This window comes from Labeo rohita, chromosome 13 (assembly GCF_022985175.1).
Source record: "Labeo rohita strain BAU-BD-2019 chromosome 13, IGBB_LRoh.1.0, whole genome shotgun sequence".
Taxonomy (NCBI): Eukaryota; Metazoa; Chordata; class Actinopteri; order Cypriniformes; family Cyprinidae; genus Labeo; species Labeo rohita.
In genome coordinates, this window is record NC_066881.1 from 27559012 (window position 1) to 27578491 (window position 19480).

At 35.3% G+C, this 19480-nt stretch overlaps 1 protein-coding gene across 1 annotated transcript; it reads left to right on the plus strand.

Annotated features, from left to right (window-relative positions):
* The first annotated feature begins 10499 nt into the window (after positions 1–10499).
* marveld1 (MARVEL domain containing 1) lies at positions 10500–12110 on the plus strand. The gene has a single exon (XM_051125838.1). The coding sequence runs from the start codon at positions 10811–10813 to the stop codon at positions 11297–11299; it is 489 nt and encodes a 162-aa protein (XP_050981795.1). The 5' UTR covers positions 10500–10810; the 3' UTR covers positions 11300–12110.
* Positions 12111–19480: the final 7370 nt, after the last annotated feature.

A 19480-nucleotide genomic window follows, 5' to 3' on the forward strand; every position in this document is an offset into this window, starting at 1 on the left:
TTTGGCTTTTATTATAATTATTTTCATTTTATTATTCATTATTGTCTTTATGCTCCTGCCATCTAGTGTATATATCGCTCACTTAAACCAGATGGCAAAAACAAACAAACAAATAAACAACAACAACAACAACAAAAAACCATAAACTGGATATACATAAACTAAAACTGAAAAAAAAAAAAAATGCCTTAGCAAATATTTGCTGTAATTTTAATTTGAAACACTAACATTTCTAACTGGATATACATTAATTAAAGCTTAAATAAAAATAAATGAAACCTAAATACTAATATTAAATAGAAAATATTAAAATAACAAAACCATATAACAAAATGTATTAAAGAATAAAATAAAATAAAATAAAATAAAATAAAATAAATAATAACACTTAAACCAGGTGGCAAAAAATAAACAACAACAACAAAAACATAAGCTGGATATACATAAACCAAAAAAAAAAAAAAAAAAAAAAAAAAAGCCTGTATTATGTTTTAAATAAAAAATGAAATAAAATTGAATAAAATAAATAAAAAACTTAAACCAGATGGCAGGGAAAAAACCCATTTCTAACTGGATATACATAAGCTAAAACTGGAAAAAAAAAAAAAAAAAAAAAAAAAAAAAAAAATGCTAATAATTAAGCCTAAATAGTAATATTAAATAAAAGCTATTAAAATGATAAAATGTACTAATTTACAGCTAAAAATAAGACGTGGATGAGACCGGAAGCCGCACCCATTAAATTTACAAATGGCCAAGCCCACTCTTATAACTAATAACACTATTTTAAAATGTGCATCTGCATTGTGTATATGCATAATAAATGGAAACCTTGCAAATAAAATAGTTTTAGAGACTCTATATGGATACTTTGTGGGGCATTTGGCTTTTATTATAATTATTTTCATTTTATTATTCATTATTCTCTTTACCCTCCTGCCATCTAGTGTATATATCGCTCACTACACAATCTAAGGTTAGTTAACTTAAATTCAGGTAGGAGGGCTCTTAACAGATTTCCTAATTGCTTTATTCAAATGGATTTGCAAAAGGATTATTTCTCGGTTGAGGATTTTGGCGTGGAATAGGCGCTAGAATATACATTTCACTTTCGTACTTGGATATAAACAAACTGAAATCCGTCGCCATCTCTTGTGATGCTTGGCGTCCACCTGACTGCAAGGTGAAGTCAATGCAACAAGTTTGAAAACTTTGATGGAGGCCTTGGATGCTTCATTTCGTCTGGATTGCATGGACAACGTGGTCAAGGAAGCTGGTGAATATATAAAGATGAAGGTGTAAAGCTTTACTTCGCCACCAATCGCTAAGTATTTTTAAGTGTAGGCCTATCGTGATATCTAGAGATATCTGTGAGTGAGAAGAAATGCATTAAAGCATATGAGGGAATGTTAGAAGATACTTTAATAAAACTCAGTAGAGCAGGTGAAGCGTGCAGTCGTATTATATTGCTTAATATTGCATACTGATATTTGTTATCATGTGCAGCGTAAATTCGGCATTATTTGTTTGCTAAGTTTATGTGCAATAAGCGGGATAATGCCGAATTTACACTGCAAAGGTGGCATAGAAACGCTTCTGAAGTGGTTTTTAGGTGTTTTTACACAGACTGTTCTGCTCAGGCATGAATGTATTTACACAGACTGATAATAGAGTCTTAGGTGGGTCAGAGCGGGCATAATTTAGTCTTTTATGCAGTATTAAGTCTTTAAACTATGGAGGCCTGTTTCTGCCACTGAATAAAAAATAAGAAAAGGTTATTGCGACATTTTATCTTACAATTCAGACTTTTTTTTCTCAGAATTTCGAGATTAAAAATCGCAATTGTAAGATAAAAGTCAGAATTGCGACATTTTCTCAGCTGCGACTTTATATCTCAGAATTGCAAGATTTCATAACTCGCAATTGCGAGTTTGTATCACGCAATTCTGATTTACATTTCTCAGAACTGCAACTTTGTCTCAGCTACTGTATATTGCGACAGAATTCTCTCTGACTCACAATTGTGAGTTTATATCACTCCATTCTGACTTTATTTCTCGGAATTGTGCCAATTTTTTCAGAATTGCGACTTTGTTTCGTAGAATTGCGATTTTGTCTTGCAGTTCTGACTTCATAACTTGGAATTGCTGAGATATATCTCACAATGTTGAGAACAAAAATCAGAATTGCGAGATTTAAACTCGCATTTGCTATAGAAAATTCAGAATTGTGAGGAAAAAAGTTGCAACTGCCTTTTTTATTGGTGAAAACTGGCTTCCATATTACACAGACTTTTGAGCAGGCACAGAGCAACCTTGCAAAATCATATCCAAGTGTCTAATATAAGGTTAACAATAACTGTCAGATTACCTCAGATGGATGCTCTCTGAGATTTGCTAGCTTCTGTAATAGCATGCTGATGTTGCTATGGCAATCTGGATAGTACAGTAGTTACAAAGAGTGTTTTGTTTTTTTGTTTTTTTCAGTTCAGAAGGTCTTCATCTGTTCTCCTCTTCTCTCTGCTGGGACTTTGTCTCATAATTGTGACTTTATATCTCAGAACTGTGACTTTTCTCACAATTTTGGCTTAACTCACAATGACTTCTCGGCATTGCAGCTTTATTTCTCTGAATTGCGACTGTATATTGTGACAGAATTCTCTCAGACTCACAGTTGCAAGATTATATCATGCAATTAAGACTTTTTTTTTTTCAAAATTCTATTTTTTGCAAAAGAATTTTCTCTGACTCGCAATTTTGAGTTTGTATCACGAAGTTTATTTCTCAGAACTGCGACTTTATGTCTTAGAATTGTGACTTTTTTTTGGCGACAGAATTCTCTGACTTGCAATTGTGAGATGTAAACTTGCATTTGCTACAAAAGTCAGAATTGTAAGATAAAAAGTCGCAATTACCTTTTCTTAAAATTTTTTTTTTTTAATCAGTGGTGGGAATAGGCTTCCATATTACACAGACTTTTGAGCAGGCACAGAGCAGCCTTAACTCAGCTGTGTGAAGATACCTTAAGGCACTCATTATTTCAAGTATACTTCAAGCATCTCATATCAGATTCACAATAACTGTCAGATTACTTTAAATGAATGCTTTCTGAGATTTGCTAGCTTCTGTAATAGTGTAATGTTAGTATGGCAACCTGGATAGTGGTTACCAAGAGTGTTTTTTTTTTTTTCTTCTCTTGAAGGCTCATAGTACCGAGTGGTACCACATGACATCCAGTTCAGAAGGTCTTCATCTGTTCTCCTCTTCTCACCGCTGTCACTTTCCCTCAGCTGTTCTTCAAACCTGGAGGCACAAGTATGTAGTATGTGTGTTTTTGTGTGGGTGTGTACTGGTTTGAATGTATGCACACATGTGCAAATACATATTTTACCCAGCCAGCTAAACGCCTCCATAAATCCACAAAGGCTTATTTTGACTTGGCAGATTTCTCGTTCACTGTTTTCATGCGTCGTTCATTCCCACAGCAATGTTCGTGTATTAGAGGAAATTTTTGGAATAAAGATTATTAGACACAGGAGTAAAATGAGACATTTAAATGATATGCCTTGAAAACGTTCATCCTGTTCTATGTTCCTGTGAGGGAATCAGGGCATTGGTGTAAAGTGACGAGATGGATGTATTTAGCACTGCAGGCCTCCTGCAGTCACTGCTCCCTTTCTCTCCTTCTCTTTTTCCAAGATAAATATAGACCACTTCTAGAACCAGCAGAGACAGACTGTAAGAGAGAGAGAGAGAGAATGAGAGAGAGAAAGAAAAGGGACCTTATGGGGTCTATACCAGCCTCTCTGCTTCCCAGTCCTTGTTAAGGCAGCATCAGAGATCAGTAGACCATCAGTGATTTTCAGAGTATCAGTAAGACATATAGGGGTTCCATCATATTCACTGTATTTTTCTGCACATATATACAAACCGTCATGTTGTGCTGATATGTAATTTTGAGCCAGAGATATCACCAAGAATCTGAGGCCCCTTAAAGATGTAAAGATGACTGTGTATGTATATATATATATATTTTTTTAAATGTAAACACTTCACTGTAAAAAAAAAAAAAAAAAAAAAAAAAAAAAAAAGTGAATGGTAAAAAATACTGTAAAATTTACAGTAAATCCCTTTTTTTCTCTGAATTCTGTTATTTTTCAGTTCAACATTTTCTGGATTCCGTTTTTTCCATTTTAATTAATTTTTCTAGACTCTGCTTTAATGGTTAAATAATAACAAAAAAAAAAAAATCAAAATGCATGTCTAATTAATTGAAATCATGAAACTTACACAATTTAACAGCAATTAAGTTTAGCGAAAAATAAATTCCGTTAAATAAAATAAACAAAATAAAAAGGCCCTATGAAATAATGTTTTCCTCAATTCGGTTTTATTTGATCAAATTCTGTTTTCCATTAATTTTCTGGGTTCCGTTTTAATGGTTTCATTAAATTGTAATGAATCCCTAATTTTTTTTTTTTTTGAAATATTGTTTTCTTTCTTTCTTTTTCAGAAATACTGTTGTGTATTCATATTTTTCTGGTAAATCATTTCTCTGTTAATAATAATAATAATAATAATAATAATAATAATGATAATAAATTTCTCTGGTTTTAATAATAATTTTATTATTCATAGTAGTACAATCATTACATTAAGTAATATATTTCTGTCGCAGTTTCTTCAAGTTAAACCAAACTTTTATTTTAACTGGTTGCTGTGAAGACCTTTACGTTTCTAGTTGTATATGATATGCCAATAGTTTTTGTCAAGAGAAATGGTAAAATGCTCACGAACTGACTGTCAGTGCAGTTCTAGAGATTGTGTTTATGTACTCCAGGTGGCAGAGGTTGCACTTCAGTATGTATGTAGTACATGAAACCAAATGTCAAGAAACATATTTAATTTCATATTTTCTTTCCATATTCACTAGTCAATATCACGTTGTCTACTGACCAAAATTTGATTTATTCATCCCAAATTTGGCAAATTACGTGGTATACAGTAAAATCAATTTTTATGACTAGATTCCGCAATTCTGTCCGTGTTTTCTGCATTACGGAAATCATAGGGTCCTAAGGAAAAATCCAGTTATTTTCTCCATATGGAAATTTATTTTGACTGATACCTTTTAAGTTGATAAAAAACAAACCTACCATACACTATAAGGTTGTTAATTGATGTGTATATACTTTTGATGAAGCTGTTAGTTAAAATCGAAGTCAAAATGTATTTATATAGTGTAATTTATTCAGCAGCAGCTGACCAAAGTGCTTTACAATGCATCATAAAACATAAACAAATAAAATAAGTCAAAGAGAAAATAAAGCATGTCAGACAGACATCATGTATAAAATGCATGCAAATGTATCTCAGCATTTAGTAATCATTAAATATGACAAGAAAAATGTTTCTAGTATTGACTTAAAAGCTAGTAGGGATGGTGCAGTTCTAATCTGAAAAAATAATGATTTTAAAATCAACTCTAAAACAAACCGGCACCCAGTGAAGTGATGCTAAGATTGACATAAAATATTAGTCTGCATCATTTAAAAAATTTTAATGAGTCGTGTTTAGCATTTTGCAATATGATTTAGCTCATAACTGCCTGGTTTGGTTCATGGCTTTAATTTTTTTTTTTAATGAGGACAGTTTAAAAATTAGTATGTAGTTAGATTTGATGGTATATTAACATCATACAGTATCAGTTAATGAGCCAGTAATGAACTGTAAAATACACGGGCATAAAATGCTTGTAAACATTTAAACAGTTTATGCTATATTACAGTGTTCATGCTTACCTGTCATAAAACACTTTCTACAGTGTTGTGCTAGCACACTCGTGCGTAATCTGCAATAGAAAGGGTTTCAGTTAATGTGAACCAAATGAAAGTAATCTTTCCTGTTAGTGAAATACTGTTGATTATATTCTATGAAGCTGTGCCACATTCTCCACCTCACAGAGCTTTATTCCACCTGAAGATTTATTTTTTTGCTTTCTATTTGTATATTTTTCCTGTCTCTGTTTATTTCCAGTGCTGGTAAAGAGGGAAGAATTCTCCATGAATGTACAAATGAATTAGGCTGGTCAACAATGCATCCTTATTTCATTCATGAACCTGCAGCTTCTCCGTTTGACCGCTAGAGGTCATTCTCTCCACATTAGATCAGTTTTAAGAATGTCTTTTTCAATATTGATAACTTCTTAAAAGTTGTTTAATTACTGGTTCATCAAGCACTTTCCTGCTGGACAAAAAAAAGCCTAGGCTGGTTGGCTGGTCATAGCTGGTTTAAGCTGGAAGTATCTGGTTTTTGCCTGTCTCCCAGCCTGGTTTTAGCTGGTCGTTCCAGCTGGTCTCCCAGCCTGCCCAGCTAAGGAAGTAGCCAAAGCCCCTCTAAAACCAGTCTGCTGACCAGCTATGACCAGCTAAGACCAGCCAACCAGCTTAGGCTGGTTTTAGCTGTTTTTTTCAGCAGGGTTGCACAGACAAAACTGACAACATAAGTGGAAAATGTGTGCACACAAAGCAAAATATGCAAATATTTGAGAATATTTTGTTTACTTTGCAGTTTGAGTATTAGATGATTTAATAAACGTTGTCAAATTTCACTGTCTATTCTACCTTCTTCCAGAAGAGCTTATTGTAGCAGCCTAGTGTTTCTTAATGCACCGATAAAAGCCGGGCCAGTTAGAATAAAGCTCCAAGCTTGCTTGCCATTACTTATTTAACACCAAGTCCATATGCAGAATTTGCATTGCTGAAGGGATTCAGTTCCTATTTTTAGTAGTCTGTTCTTATTATTGAACTCTGTGTTGGATTATTTGCCTCATCTATGTTAAGTTTAAAAATATGTTAATCCAATCAAGAAAAGGAGGCTGAAACCAGATTTTTGTGTTCGGAATCTGTATGGAAGTGGTTTTGTGTCTGGTTTCTGTAGGCATCTCCCAACAGGGGCTGGCGAAGCCATGCTAGTCAATCAAAATTTGACCCAGAATCATGGCTGATGCTACATCTGAATCATTTGCCACATCTAAAATAGATGTTAATCACATCACTTTGTGGGAAACAACACACCAGCCTTAGACTAAACAGTCAAGAAACTGGTTTACATTTGCTTAGACTGCCATCTAGTGGCAAGATCCATCATCAACACAAATCTGATCACAAATGTGACCCTTGACCACAAAACCTTAAGTAGCACAGTTTTTTTTTTTTTTTTTTTAATTATCGATTTTTCTTTTATGTCAAAATCACTGGGATGTTAAGTAAAAAAATCCCTTTAAGATATTTGGTAAATTTCCTACTGTAATTATATCAAAACCTATTTTTGATTAGTAATATGCATTGCTGAGAACTTCATTTAGACAACTTTAAAGGCAATTTTTTTTCAATTTTTAGATTTTTTTTTTTTGCAATCCCAGATTCCAGTTTATCAAATAAATGTGTCTTGGCCAACATTCATTGATGGAAAGCTTATTTATTCAGCTTTTAGATCATGTATAAATTAAAAAAAAAAAACAACAGACTCTTATGACTGGTTTTGTGGTCCAGGGTCACAAATGTGAGGTCCTTATTGCTATTTTTTCATATTTGTGTTATTCACGATTAAGGGAATGATATCTGCTTGAGAAAACATAACATTGTAGAGATTAGAGTAAAATCTAAATTTTGGTGCTTATTTTTTGTAGCATCCTGATTCATGACTAGGACACATTTATTTTTAACAGTTTTATTTTTGAGACATAAACTTTCACTGTGTCACTGGCCTATAACTGCAAGAAAGGGATACAGTGGCTTCTTTCCCCAATAAATTCAGGACTTAAACTAACTGACCCAGTCACCATCCAGGACCTTATAATGACCTTTTTATGACCAGAGTAGGCCAGAGAGAGAGAGAGAAAAGCCTTTCAAAGATAACAATTTATGAGTTTAATGACTAAACAACAAATGAGTGGGTCGTATTACAAACCCCTGTAAATTTACAGCATCTTTTAATGTTTTTCTTTGTTTTCACATTATACACCATTGAAAAGATAAATATTTGTCAGAACTTGACAGACTTTTGCATATATAGTTTGTGTGGTGCAATGTCCTCTGAGCTATTTCTCACAGGAAGTGCAAGTGGAGCGTTATAGCGTGACCTCATATGACTTGTGTGCAGTGTAGAACATTATTGGAAACTTTTGCTTTAGCAGGATGTTATAGTAGTGCTTTCATTAATTTATGTACACACAGACACATGTTTTCAGTAATACAAATTAACTGGAGAATGGAGAGTTTCATTAATCTAAATGTATTTGTAACTCCGTATGATGTCTAGCTTTCCTCAAAGATTCAAGGAAATCTTTCTTCATAGCTGTGATGTCTCTGGGAGCATTTATATCATTCTACAGAGCACATCATATGCAAATGATAGTTTCATGGCACTGTGTGCTGCCGCTGCATTTGCTGTACATTAGAGGATTGATTCAGTTGCGCAATATCACATCTTTTCTCAGTCTGCAGCTGACTGTCTTTACAGTATTTCACGCTCAGCTGTACAGCTGCTTTTTGTTCCCAACGGAAAACGTAATAAATCACCTAATGAGAATGTAAATGTAAAAGTAGCCCCGCCCACTAGGTCTCTCTTTGGCCACATTCCTTAAAGGGGTGGCGCACTAACACAGCCACGTAGTTTAAGGGGTGTGTTGGTATTTACTGACGTCAGGGCATCCAGCCTCTCGTCTCAGCTGTCAGACTTTGGTCAAGGACCATGAAAAACACTGATTTCATGGACGCCACATACCAGTGGTGATAAGACTGTTTAGTTTGGAAAAGACTAAAGGATCCCGCATTCTTGCCTCTGTCATGGTCTGAGTGCACAAGTCAAATCTGATGCATATTTCTGTCACAAAGCCTGAATATAGTGAAGGCTAGCGGGGTGCATTTCATGGGTTTTCCTCAGACATCCAAAAGAGGCTTATGGCAGAAAATCTATTTTGGATGAGTGTTTGGGAAACACAGAATACTGTCAACAGAAAGAAATTGAGAGACAAATGCTCTGACGTGTGTTTTATTGCAATATAATTTGTGACCCTGGACCACAAAACCAGTCTTAAAGGAGAACTCCACTTCACAAATAATTTACTCACCCCCTTGTCATCCAAGATGTTTATGTCTTTCTGTCTTCAGTCGTAAAGAAATTTGTTTTTTAAGGAAAACATTTCAGGATTTTTCTCCATATAATGGACTTCAATGGTGCCCCCCGATTTTGAACTTCCAAAATGCAGTTTAAATGCAGCTTCAAAGGGCTCTAAATGATCCCAGTCGAGGTAGAAGGGTCTTATTTAGCAAAACAATCTTTTTTTAAAAAAATAAAAAATAAAAACACACATCCCACAGCTAGTGCTACATGAGCTTTTGTGCTTTTAAAGTATTCAAATTAAAATTTTTCCAAAAAAAAGACTGATTGTTTCATTAGATAAGACCTTTCTTCCTTAGCTGGGATCATTTAGAGCCTTAGGATGCATGATAATGCTCAAAAGTGACAGTTTTACATTATTTGAAAGTAAAGTGATTTAAATCTTGTTCTTTTGCTCTTCTTTACTGTATTTTGGTGTAATAAATACAGCCATTTTGAGTATAAAGAACTTAACATTAAAACTCTATTGACCCCAAGTGTTTGAAACATAGTGTAAAACATGATTTTTGAAGGGGTAGTTCACCCAAAAATGAAAAATGTCATTAATTACTTACCCTCATGTTGTTCCAAACCTTAGTTCATGTGGCATGCGTGGTTCAACCTTAATTTTATGAAGCTACGAGAATATTTTTTATGCGCTATAAAAAACCATCGCTATTTTAGTTTTCTTTGCACACAAAGTATTCTTGTAGCTTCGTAAAATTAAGGTTGAACCACATGGACAATTTTATCAATGTCCTTACTACCTTTCTGGGCCTTGAACATGGTAGTTGTGTTCCTGTCCATGCAGGATCAGAAAGCTCTCAGATTTGATCAAAAATATCTTAATTTGTGTTCAGAAGATGAACGAAGGTCTTAAGGGTTTGGAACGGTTTGAGGGCGAGTAATTAATGAAAGAATTTTCATTTTGGTGCGAACTGTTCCGTTAAGTAATACGTTTAGGAATATGTATACCAAGTGACATTTACAAACAAATGAGGTTAGACGTTTTCCCAGAGCTTTAAGCTTATTTCTGCTAAGAAAATGTATTTTTTTTTTAAAAAACTGAATATGAAAGTTCCCAACATGTGACAAAGTAAGCAAATGCTTTCTCAAAATATTTATCATACTCTTGTTTTAATAAACATTTTGGTTTAAAATATTGGTCCTAAAAGTGTTTAGAATAAAATTTCTTCTAATTTAAAAACATTCACCATTTTAAGTGTGGCTGAAGTATTCAAACACTTTTTAGGGCCACTGCATGCACTCACAGGAATTTTCTAACTAGCCGACTGAGAGGGAGTGATGGACGACAAGGAAGAGGAGGAGGAGAAAGGGCTTAGTGTTTCAAGTCCTGCCCTCTGTTCTGTTTCTCCTCCTGCTCTCTGCTTGGAAAGAGGGGGAGGGAGACACGACTGAACAGTTACCACAGGAAACGGAAAAGACCAACAGACAGAAGTCATTTCAAAACCCCGGGGCCGTGCAGAAGATTCACACTGTGTGCGTTTGCAGGGTTCTCCTCCTCCAAAACCCTTATCAGCCGCTCCTTACCTCTACTGCCGGCTCTTTCATCTCCTCGTTTCTCTGTTTGTGGCCAGCAGCCCCCACCCTGAACTCCCAGGAGAAGTTTTCTTCAACAAAAAGAGGAGATGCCCCCTCAGCCACAGGTGAACAGAAGTTTCCTGGAATTCCTCAAGAGCTTTATCGGGATTGTACGGGTCCTCCAGATCCTGCTGGGAGCTGGGCTTTGGGTCACCATCGCAGCCAACAAGTATGAAGGCTCCATTCACTATGTGCTGTTTGTGGCCGTGCTTTTCTGGCTCCTCACGTTAGCCATCTTCATCCTCACGCTTCTGGACAAGCAGGACCTCGTTCCCGTCGTCGGAGGAGAACGCTGGTTGTTAAGCAACGTCATCCACGACGTTGTCGCCACACTGCTGTATCTGTCCACCATTGGGATCATGATCTACAAAACCCAAAAGAACTCCTACTGCAACCTGGACGTCTACAAACATCACTGCTTGTACAAGGTCTACCTCACTGCCTCCGTCTTTGCCTGCCTCACCGCCAGTGCCTATCTGCTCTCCGTCATCTACGGCAGCTGCAGGAAATGTCGAGGTGAGCGAACGGTCGTGTGAACTGCGACTGCATCCCTCACAACCTGCCACAGCGAGACCTTTCGGCAAGCTTTTTGGAGACTTACACACCTTTTGTTTTTTTGTTTATCAAAGCAGAGGTTTGATCCTCTTGTCTCAGGCTTTCAGGTTTGTTTGTTGCTTTTTATACAGTAATTTATAGAGCTTTTGTACTGCAGTCACACATAAAAGTCTATTTTACACTTGTGTTTATGTTGCTGGAGCTCTATTCATAGTAGTTTATTTTTTTGTATTGTATAACTGACAACTCAAAGAGCAGTTTGTTGCTTGACGAAACCATATTCTTTACATTTTGTTGTTTTAACCTTTTGATATGACATTGAGTGATTAAACAAGGCTCTGCTTCATGTCAGTGTCTTTTATCAAACATGTATGTGTGCTTGACTGTTTGACAATCCTTGAATGAATCGCACCACATCAAAGATCAGCTTTTAAAGAGAGAACTTAATAATTTAATGCAGACAATCACGTTTTAGAAGTGTAGCATGTGGCTATTAGCAAACAGTAAATAAGAGAAATAAAGTATATGCAACTTCATTTCTGTTTTATGTGATGTTTAAATGCATGGTTTCCTAATTTACTTTGGTAATACACCAGCCAGACCGCAATATAATATACTCTTGTGTTGGTCGTGGATCATTTGCAAAGAACAGAGATGTTGGGACAGCTGTCTGTGATCTGTTTTTATGCAGTCATAAGTTTTTGGAGAAATACAGTGCGAGTCCAAACCACAAATTATGTGTGAATGTGTTTCTGCATTTCAGAATGTTACATCATGACATACAGTTCTTTGAAAAATACAGTACCAGTCAAAAGTATGGAATAATTAAGATGTTTTATGTTTACCAATACCGTGTTCATTAGATGAAACATGCAGTAAAAACAGTAATATTGCAAAAATATTTTGTAATTTATTACTTAACTATTTTCTTTTTCAGCAGCATTAATACAGTCTTCAGTGTCATGTGATAACTTCAGAAGTTACATAATATGCTTATTTGGTTCTCAAAAAAATTTAAAACCATTTAAAATGTATTTACTATTTAAAGTTTGGGTTAAGTAATTAAATTATTATAATTTTTTTCTGTTTTGCACATTAAAAATGTCAAAAGTGACAAAAACAGTTATAATACTGCAAAAAGGTTTCTATTTCAAATAGCTGCTGTTATTTTGTATTTATTACTGAATGCTGAAATATATTAAACATTAAAAACAGCAGCTTTTAAATTTGATAATAAGAAAAAAATATTAAATATTAATCACCAATAACAACTGATAAGTAGATTAAAAAAAAAAGTAGTTTTTATTTTGTTCTGTCCTCTGAGGTCCACTTATGTTATCAAGATTTTTACATTTAAAAAAAATAAAAAATAAACATCATCATAGGTGTGGCGAATTGTAGACTCACTGCTATGATTGGCTAACAGCGTACATTAATTTCTCATAGATGGACACCGCTGTGATTTAGGTTTAAAACACGTAAATAACTCTGTACATATCAAATCATTTGTAAGAAGAGACAAAGCAATAGTGATCACGTAATAAAAACGCGCTTTTGTTGCGACATCACTGTCGGATCCAGTGTAGGCGGCACAGCATTGTCTTTAGTTTCAGTCGGTTTAAAAATCCCACATCCCACATCGAACTGTGTTGCTCTGGTTACTGACGTAACCTCGGTTCTTTGAGATAAGGGAACGAGTATGTGTCGCTGACGCTATGGGTAATCGTAAATCCGTGGTAAGATGATGCGGTCTGGAACTTAATTAAAAATAAAGTTCATCCTTGGTTTCTCAGTCACCCCTTTAAAGGAGAAGTCCACTTCCAGAACAACAATTTACAGATAATGTGCTCACCCCCTTGTCATCAAAGATGTTCATGTCTTTCTTTCTTCAGTCATAAAGAAATTGTGTTTTTGGAGGAAAACATTCCAAAATGCAGTTTAAATGCAGCAAAATCCCAAATATGGCTGTAAACAGTCCCAGCTGAGGAAGAAGAGTCTTATCTAGTGAAACGATCGGTTATTTTCATTAAAAATTATACGATTTACATACTTTTTAATCTCAAATGCTCGTCTTGTCTTGCTCTCCCTGAACTGTGTATTCTGGATCAAGACAGTTAGGAAAACTCTGATTGTATTTTCTCCCTCAACTTAAAATAATTTCAAAATCATCCTACATTGCTGCAGAAGTTCCGACCCAGTCTTTGCAGTGTGAACATGCAAAGAAGATCATCACCCTTAATAAAAAAGGTAAAACAGCGATATAGGACGATTTTGAAGATGAGGGAGAACGTGACATGGGAGTTTTTCAACATACCTCAACTGACATGAACCGGAAAAAAACAGGCGGGGAAGAGCAAGACAAGACTAGTGTTTGACATTAAAAAGTATATAAATTGTATTATTTTAATGAAAATTGCCGATCGTTTTGCTAGATAAGACCTTTCTTTCTCGACTGGGATTGTTTACAACCGCATTTGGGATCGTTTGAAGCCACATTTAAACTGCATTTTGGAAGTTCAGACTCGGGGCACCATAGCAGTCTATTATATGGAGAAAAATCCTGAAATGTTTAGCTCAAAAAACATAATTTCTTTACAACTGAAGAAAGAAAGACATGAACATCTTGGATGACAAGGTAGTGAGTACATTATCTGTAAATTGTTGTTCTGGAAGTGGACTTCTCCTTTAAGTTGGCTTGAAAAAGCCTAGCCAGAAAATTTAAAGTAGTTTTAAAATCTTGCAGTTTAAAGGTTTTCTGAAATTTTAGTTTGTTATATAGTTAGTAAATTTTTAATTTAGTAGTTTTGAAGGGGTCATCGGATGCAAAACTCACTCACATGTTGTTTGAATACATATGCGTGTTGGCAGTGTGTGTACACAACCACCCTATAATGACAAAAATCCACCCAGTGGTATTTTTTAAAACTTTATAAGTAATATCCCCTTTTTCAAATTGAGCCATTCTCAACTTCCTTTTGGTGTGATGTGGCTAGAAGGGATACAGCTCTGACCGGAAACTAACAATGAAATGAATTGTTCTACCTATTGGATTTTTTTTTACGTCTACACCTACTCCAACCCTAAACTTATCCCTTACTATAATGCAAAAACAGTTTTGTTGTACAGTGTGACAAAAATAACGTAAATCAATATGCACATGCGTCTGTGTTCGTGCAAATCATTCGTGATCCAGCTTCACCTACAGCAGAAGTGAGGTATATGGGTTTTTTATACATCTTTGCAAATTGCGTTTCTTAATAATGTGCTAGTTAGCAAGTTTCACAGCTCGTCAGCCCACAGAAGAGAGGGGTGGGGTGTGCAGAGCTTATTAGCATTTAAAGCAACATGCAACAAAACCGGTTGATATTTGCAGAGCTGATTTTTAAAGGTAAAAAGAGTAATTTAGGAAATTTGAACCAAAATATGTTATAGACTTTTTATTAAGACCCAAACGAATCATGTCAACTTGTGGAAAATGGGCATCTGATGACATCTTTAAAAATAAAAACCAGCTAAAACCAGCTGATTTAGCAAAAAAACAACAACTTAAAAATCAGCTAGTTCATCAAAAAATAAACAAAAAAGCCAAAAAACAGCTGATTTAGCAAAAAAAAAAAAAACAGCTAAAAACCAGCTAAAACCTAAGAGCCATTAATAATAATTGAGCACCAAATCCACACAATAGAATGTTTTCTGAAGGATCATGTGACTTTGAGGGCTGTCTGCTAAAAATTTATCACATTTTAAACTATATTAAATACAGTTTTACTGTATTTTGATCAAATAATGCAGCCTTGGTGAGGATAAGAGACTTCTTTCAGAAACAAAAACAAGAATCCTGTTTATTGCAGACTTTTGACAGCAACTGTAAATAGTGGAGAAGGGAAGCACTGATACTTATTAATTCAACATGCCACAAGATATAGTCTGTTTCCCACGTGAAGCATTTTACCTCGACAAGGAAAACCCTTTACTAACAGAACAGATTACACTGCTGGACAAACATTGTTTTCTGATGTTTTGTCCACTGCGCTGTTCCTTTAAATTCCAGTGCTATGATTGTAATTTCTTCCTCTATCAAAACAGACCTGTTCACACTCTCTGGAAAAAAGTTATTAAATGACACATAAATTTCTCAGTGCTAAAGCACAGTATTTACACAAACTGTTGAACTTAAAAGACATTTCCTGCTGGTGAAGAGAGCTCTCTCTCTCTCTCTCTCCAACTTTGCACTTTCTCTTTCTCTCTGGCATAGCAGGATATTTTCTGCTCATCATGTCATCCTTGTGTTGAGTAGCCAAACTTTTGACTTGCAGCATAAAGTCTGGTCCACATTTCAGCTTATTCTAGAATTTGTGTTTTTTTTTTATGTGATGTTTAGTGGCAAGTTTATCTGAAATTAGTTGATATCATAGGAATAGACCAGTGTGGGAGTAATATTATTAATAATAATATAAAAAAATAGATGTTTTTTTTTTTTTTTATCACACCATTGACTGCCTATTATAAGCTGTGCACAAACTAATTATTAATAATTCTAGAACTCGTATCTATAACCCAAATTTTGGCAATGCAAACATGTACTTCATCAAAAGTGTTCATTGTTTTAACCCAATATCTTGTAAACAACTTTTCGTTTCCAGGCAGCGCGCTTGCCATTTTTGTGTAAAATATGCTTTGGATGTTTAATGAAAGTCATTGTGCAGCGAAAGTATTGGAAGTTACATGTTGTTGTTTTTTTATCACTCTAGCAACAGAATAAAAGTTGGTAGAGAGCGAGCCAAACAATATGAACTGAGTTTATCTATTGGAATGGGCCATTGGCGCATACTCGCTAAATGAAATATTGAAGGATTAAAATTGCATGGACACATTCGTGTAACATTCACTACAAGCATAGACTGGTTCTGAATCTATATAAATGAATGTATAATGACTCATATGGCCAGATGTGAGCTTAACAAATGATCATTCAACAGGAATTACGCAGTTTGGCTGTGCAGCTTTCATTGTTATGGACGGATCGTGATTTGTGGTGAATGCAGGAAGCAGCAGGAATTCCCTCAGGAGCGTTGAGTGGGGTATCTTCAGAGGAAGTGCTTTAGCTGATAAACACATGGATGTCGTTAACTGATGAAAACCATGTAGCACATTACTGTATATAGGCCAAGACTTTAACTAAAATGGCTTTATAGTCATGACTTGAGTACAGACTGTCAAATAAACCTCTATAGAGACTGACTTCATTTCATCATCTCATTCGCAAATCATCCAGGTACCTCTTCCAGCGTTTTGAAGCTGTTGGCTTAGTCTCCTGTGACTAAAGGAGCTGTTTTGTTTAATCGCTCCGTGTGGGCCTTGTATTTGCAGGATAAGTCAGCAGAGCTTCAATGAGTGCAGGCCTGCACATGTGGAACGTTAACCACACGCTCTGCGCAGAGTGCTGAGACGCGCATTCCTGTGTGACGCGCTTCGCATGAGGAAAAAAAACTGTGTAAATCAGTGAATGGACAGAGTAAGTGTAAAAGGAAAGAAAGAAGTGTTATGCAACACCTCTGACCTGTGAGAAAATGATGACAAATGCTAATATTATAGTAGATGTTAGTAAAAAGTATAATAAAAAGCATGACATTTACTTGTCTGCTGCTTTTGACGTCACAGCTCGGGACAGTTGCTAGTGAAGGACTATTATTGTCATTATGTCCTTTCCTCTGGCTGCGTACTTATTAGTTGCATGTGATTCAGAACTTCTGATTCAGTGTTAAAGGAACTAGTAGGAGTTTATTTTAGATCCACCCAGAGGAAGAGGTTTTGCTGAGTTCCTGTTATGTCACATCTCCTATAGTTCCCAGATATGCATCTATTTAAAGGGATAGTTCACCCAAAAGTGAAAATTTTGTCATCATTTACTCACCCTCTTGTTGTTTCAAACTCGTATTATTTTTTTTTTTCTTCTGTTGAACACAAAAGATATTTTGTAGAATGTTGGTTACCTAATAGTGGCTGGTATACACTGGCTTCATAGAATGGAAAAGAAAATACTATGGAAGTCAATGGCTGCCATTAACGGTTTGGTTCCCTTTTTTTTAAAAAATATCTTTTGTGTTCGACAAGAAAGAAGCTCGTACAGGTTTGGAACAACTTGGGTGAGGGTGAGGTGACTTTTCTCAGATGTTTCTTCTGAGAATTTTGACACAGACATCTAAACATGATTTTTTTTTCTAAGGAAAATATTAAAGTAGAATTATCACATAATTTTGTTTTGGGAAATATTAAGTTGACGCTAGATGTCTACTCTCCTTTAAAATGTGTACACCTGAAGAGGAAATTATGTAGGAAATGTATTACACCAAATACAATAAAATAATTCATTATTATAATTAATCTCATGATTTCTGACATTTTTAATTTAGCATTTTATTTATTTATTAAAAGCCATTTCTGCCACTCAGTAAAAAAAGATTTTTTTGCAATTGCGAGTTTATCTCTCTTAATTCTGAGTTTTTTTTCTCAGAATACAAACTCGTAGTTGTGAGTCAGAAATGCACGCAATAAAATTAGTTTTGACTTTTTCTTGCAATTGCGAGTTTATATCTTGCAATTCTGACCTTTTTTCTTGCTGTTGTAAGTTTATATCTCAATTCTGAGGGTTTTTTTTGTCAGAATTGTGTGATACAGACTCACAGTTGTGAGAAAGTCAGAAATGCACACATTGTTAATCATGCAGTTCTGACTTTTTCTCGCATTTGCGAGTTTATATCTCACAATTCTGACTTTTCTTGCAGTTGTGAGTTTATATCTCGCAGTTCTGACTTTTCTTGCAGTTATGAGTTTATATTTTGCAATTCTGACTTTTTCTAACAATTGTGAGTTTGTATTACACATTTGTGAAAAAAGTCAGAATTGCACGCAGTCGTAATAACACAGTTATGACTTTTTCTTGCAATTGCAAGTTTATATCACAATCCTGACTTTTTTCCTGCAGTTGTGAGTTTATATCTTGCAATTCTGTGTTTTTTCCTGCAGCTGAGTTTATATCTCGCAGTTCTGACTTTTTTCCTGCAGTTGTGTTTATATCTTGCAATTCTGTTTTTTCCTGCAGCTGAGTTTATATCTTGCAGTTCTGACCTTTTTTTTCTTGCAGTTGTGAGTTTATATCTCGCGGTTCAAAAATTTTTTCCTCAGAATTGCATGATACAAATTCGCAATTGTGAGAAAATCAAAATTGCACACAGTCATAATCACACAGTTTTGATTTTCTCACAATTGCGAGTTTATATCTCAGAATTCAGAATTTTTTCTTGCAGTTCTGACTTTATATCTTGCAATTCGGACTTCTAATATACTTCAGCAGTTTGCTACCTATTTAATCTCACTGCAGTCTATGAGATAAAATTTAGATAATAAAATCTTTTTTCTTTCTTAGGAACTTTCCTAGGAAGTCTACATAAACTCATTGCCCCCAATTTCGCAATCCATGTCATGCAATGTTCTTGTTTTAGTGAGTCATCTTGTGCACAAGTCTCAAAACTACAACATTTTCCTAAAACCTGTATCCCAGGAGACAGAATCACATTATGGGCAAGAGGAAATGATGTCACATCCTGTTTTGGAGCAGTCTGAATTGGTGCTGTGTTCAGGCAGATTGTGGATGAGGGCAGTGCGGCTTGTGGGTTGTGAGGCCTATTTATAGAGTTCTGGAAATACCAAGACTTCCTTTTAGCTGCCAGCCCATAGCAGATGGCAAGAATGTGTTATTAACTCGGCTTTAACTAAGACTTAGTTAATTGTAATCGGGGCAGCACAAGTGCTGCAGATATGTTGTATCTGTGGAGAATCCTCCTCACGTATCAACATTTCAGCTAGCTTTACTGTGTTTTGTTCCACACCTCTCGGCTTTCTCCACTGCTTTGCGAGGGAAAACAACAAACAGACGTGTCTAGTTCAATAAACGCAGAGGGAGGCTTTCTAAAGCCTTAGAAGGAAACAGGCCTTCGAGACTTTGGCATGCTTGTTATGGAAAGCGGTAAAGTCAAACAAGCCCGCTTTGTTAAGAGCAGGGCCAGACGTACTCTCACATTCGCTGAATATTTGCACACATATGACAAAAAATTTCCCCAGTTGATCTAATAGGGTAACTACTTTGTCATTGGATGTAATCC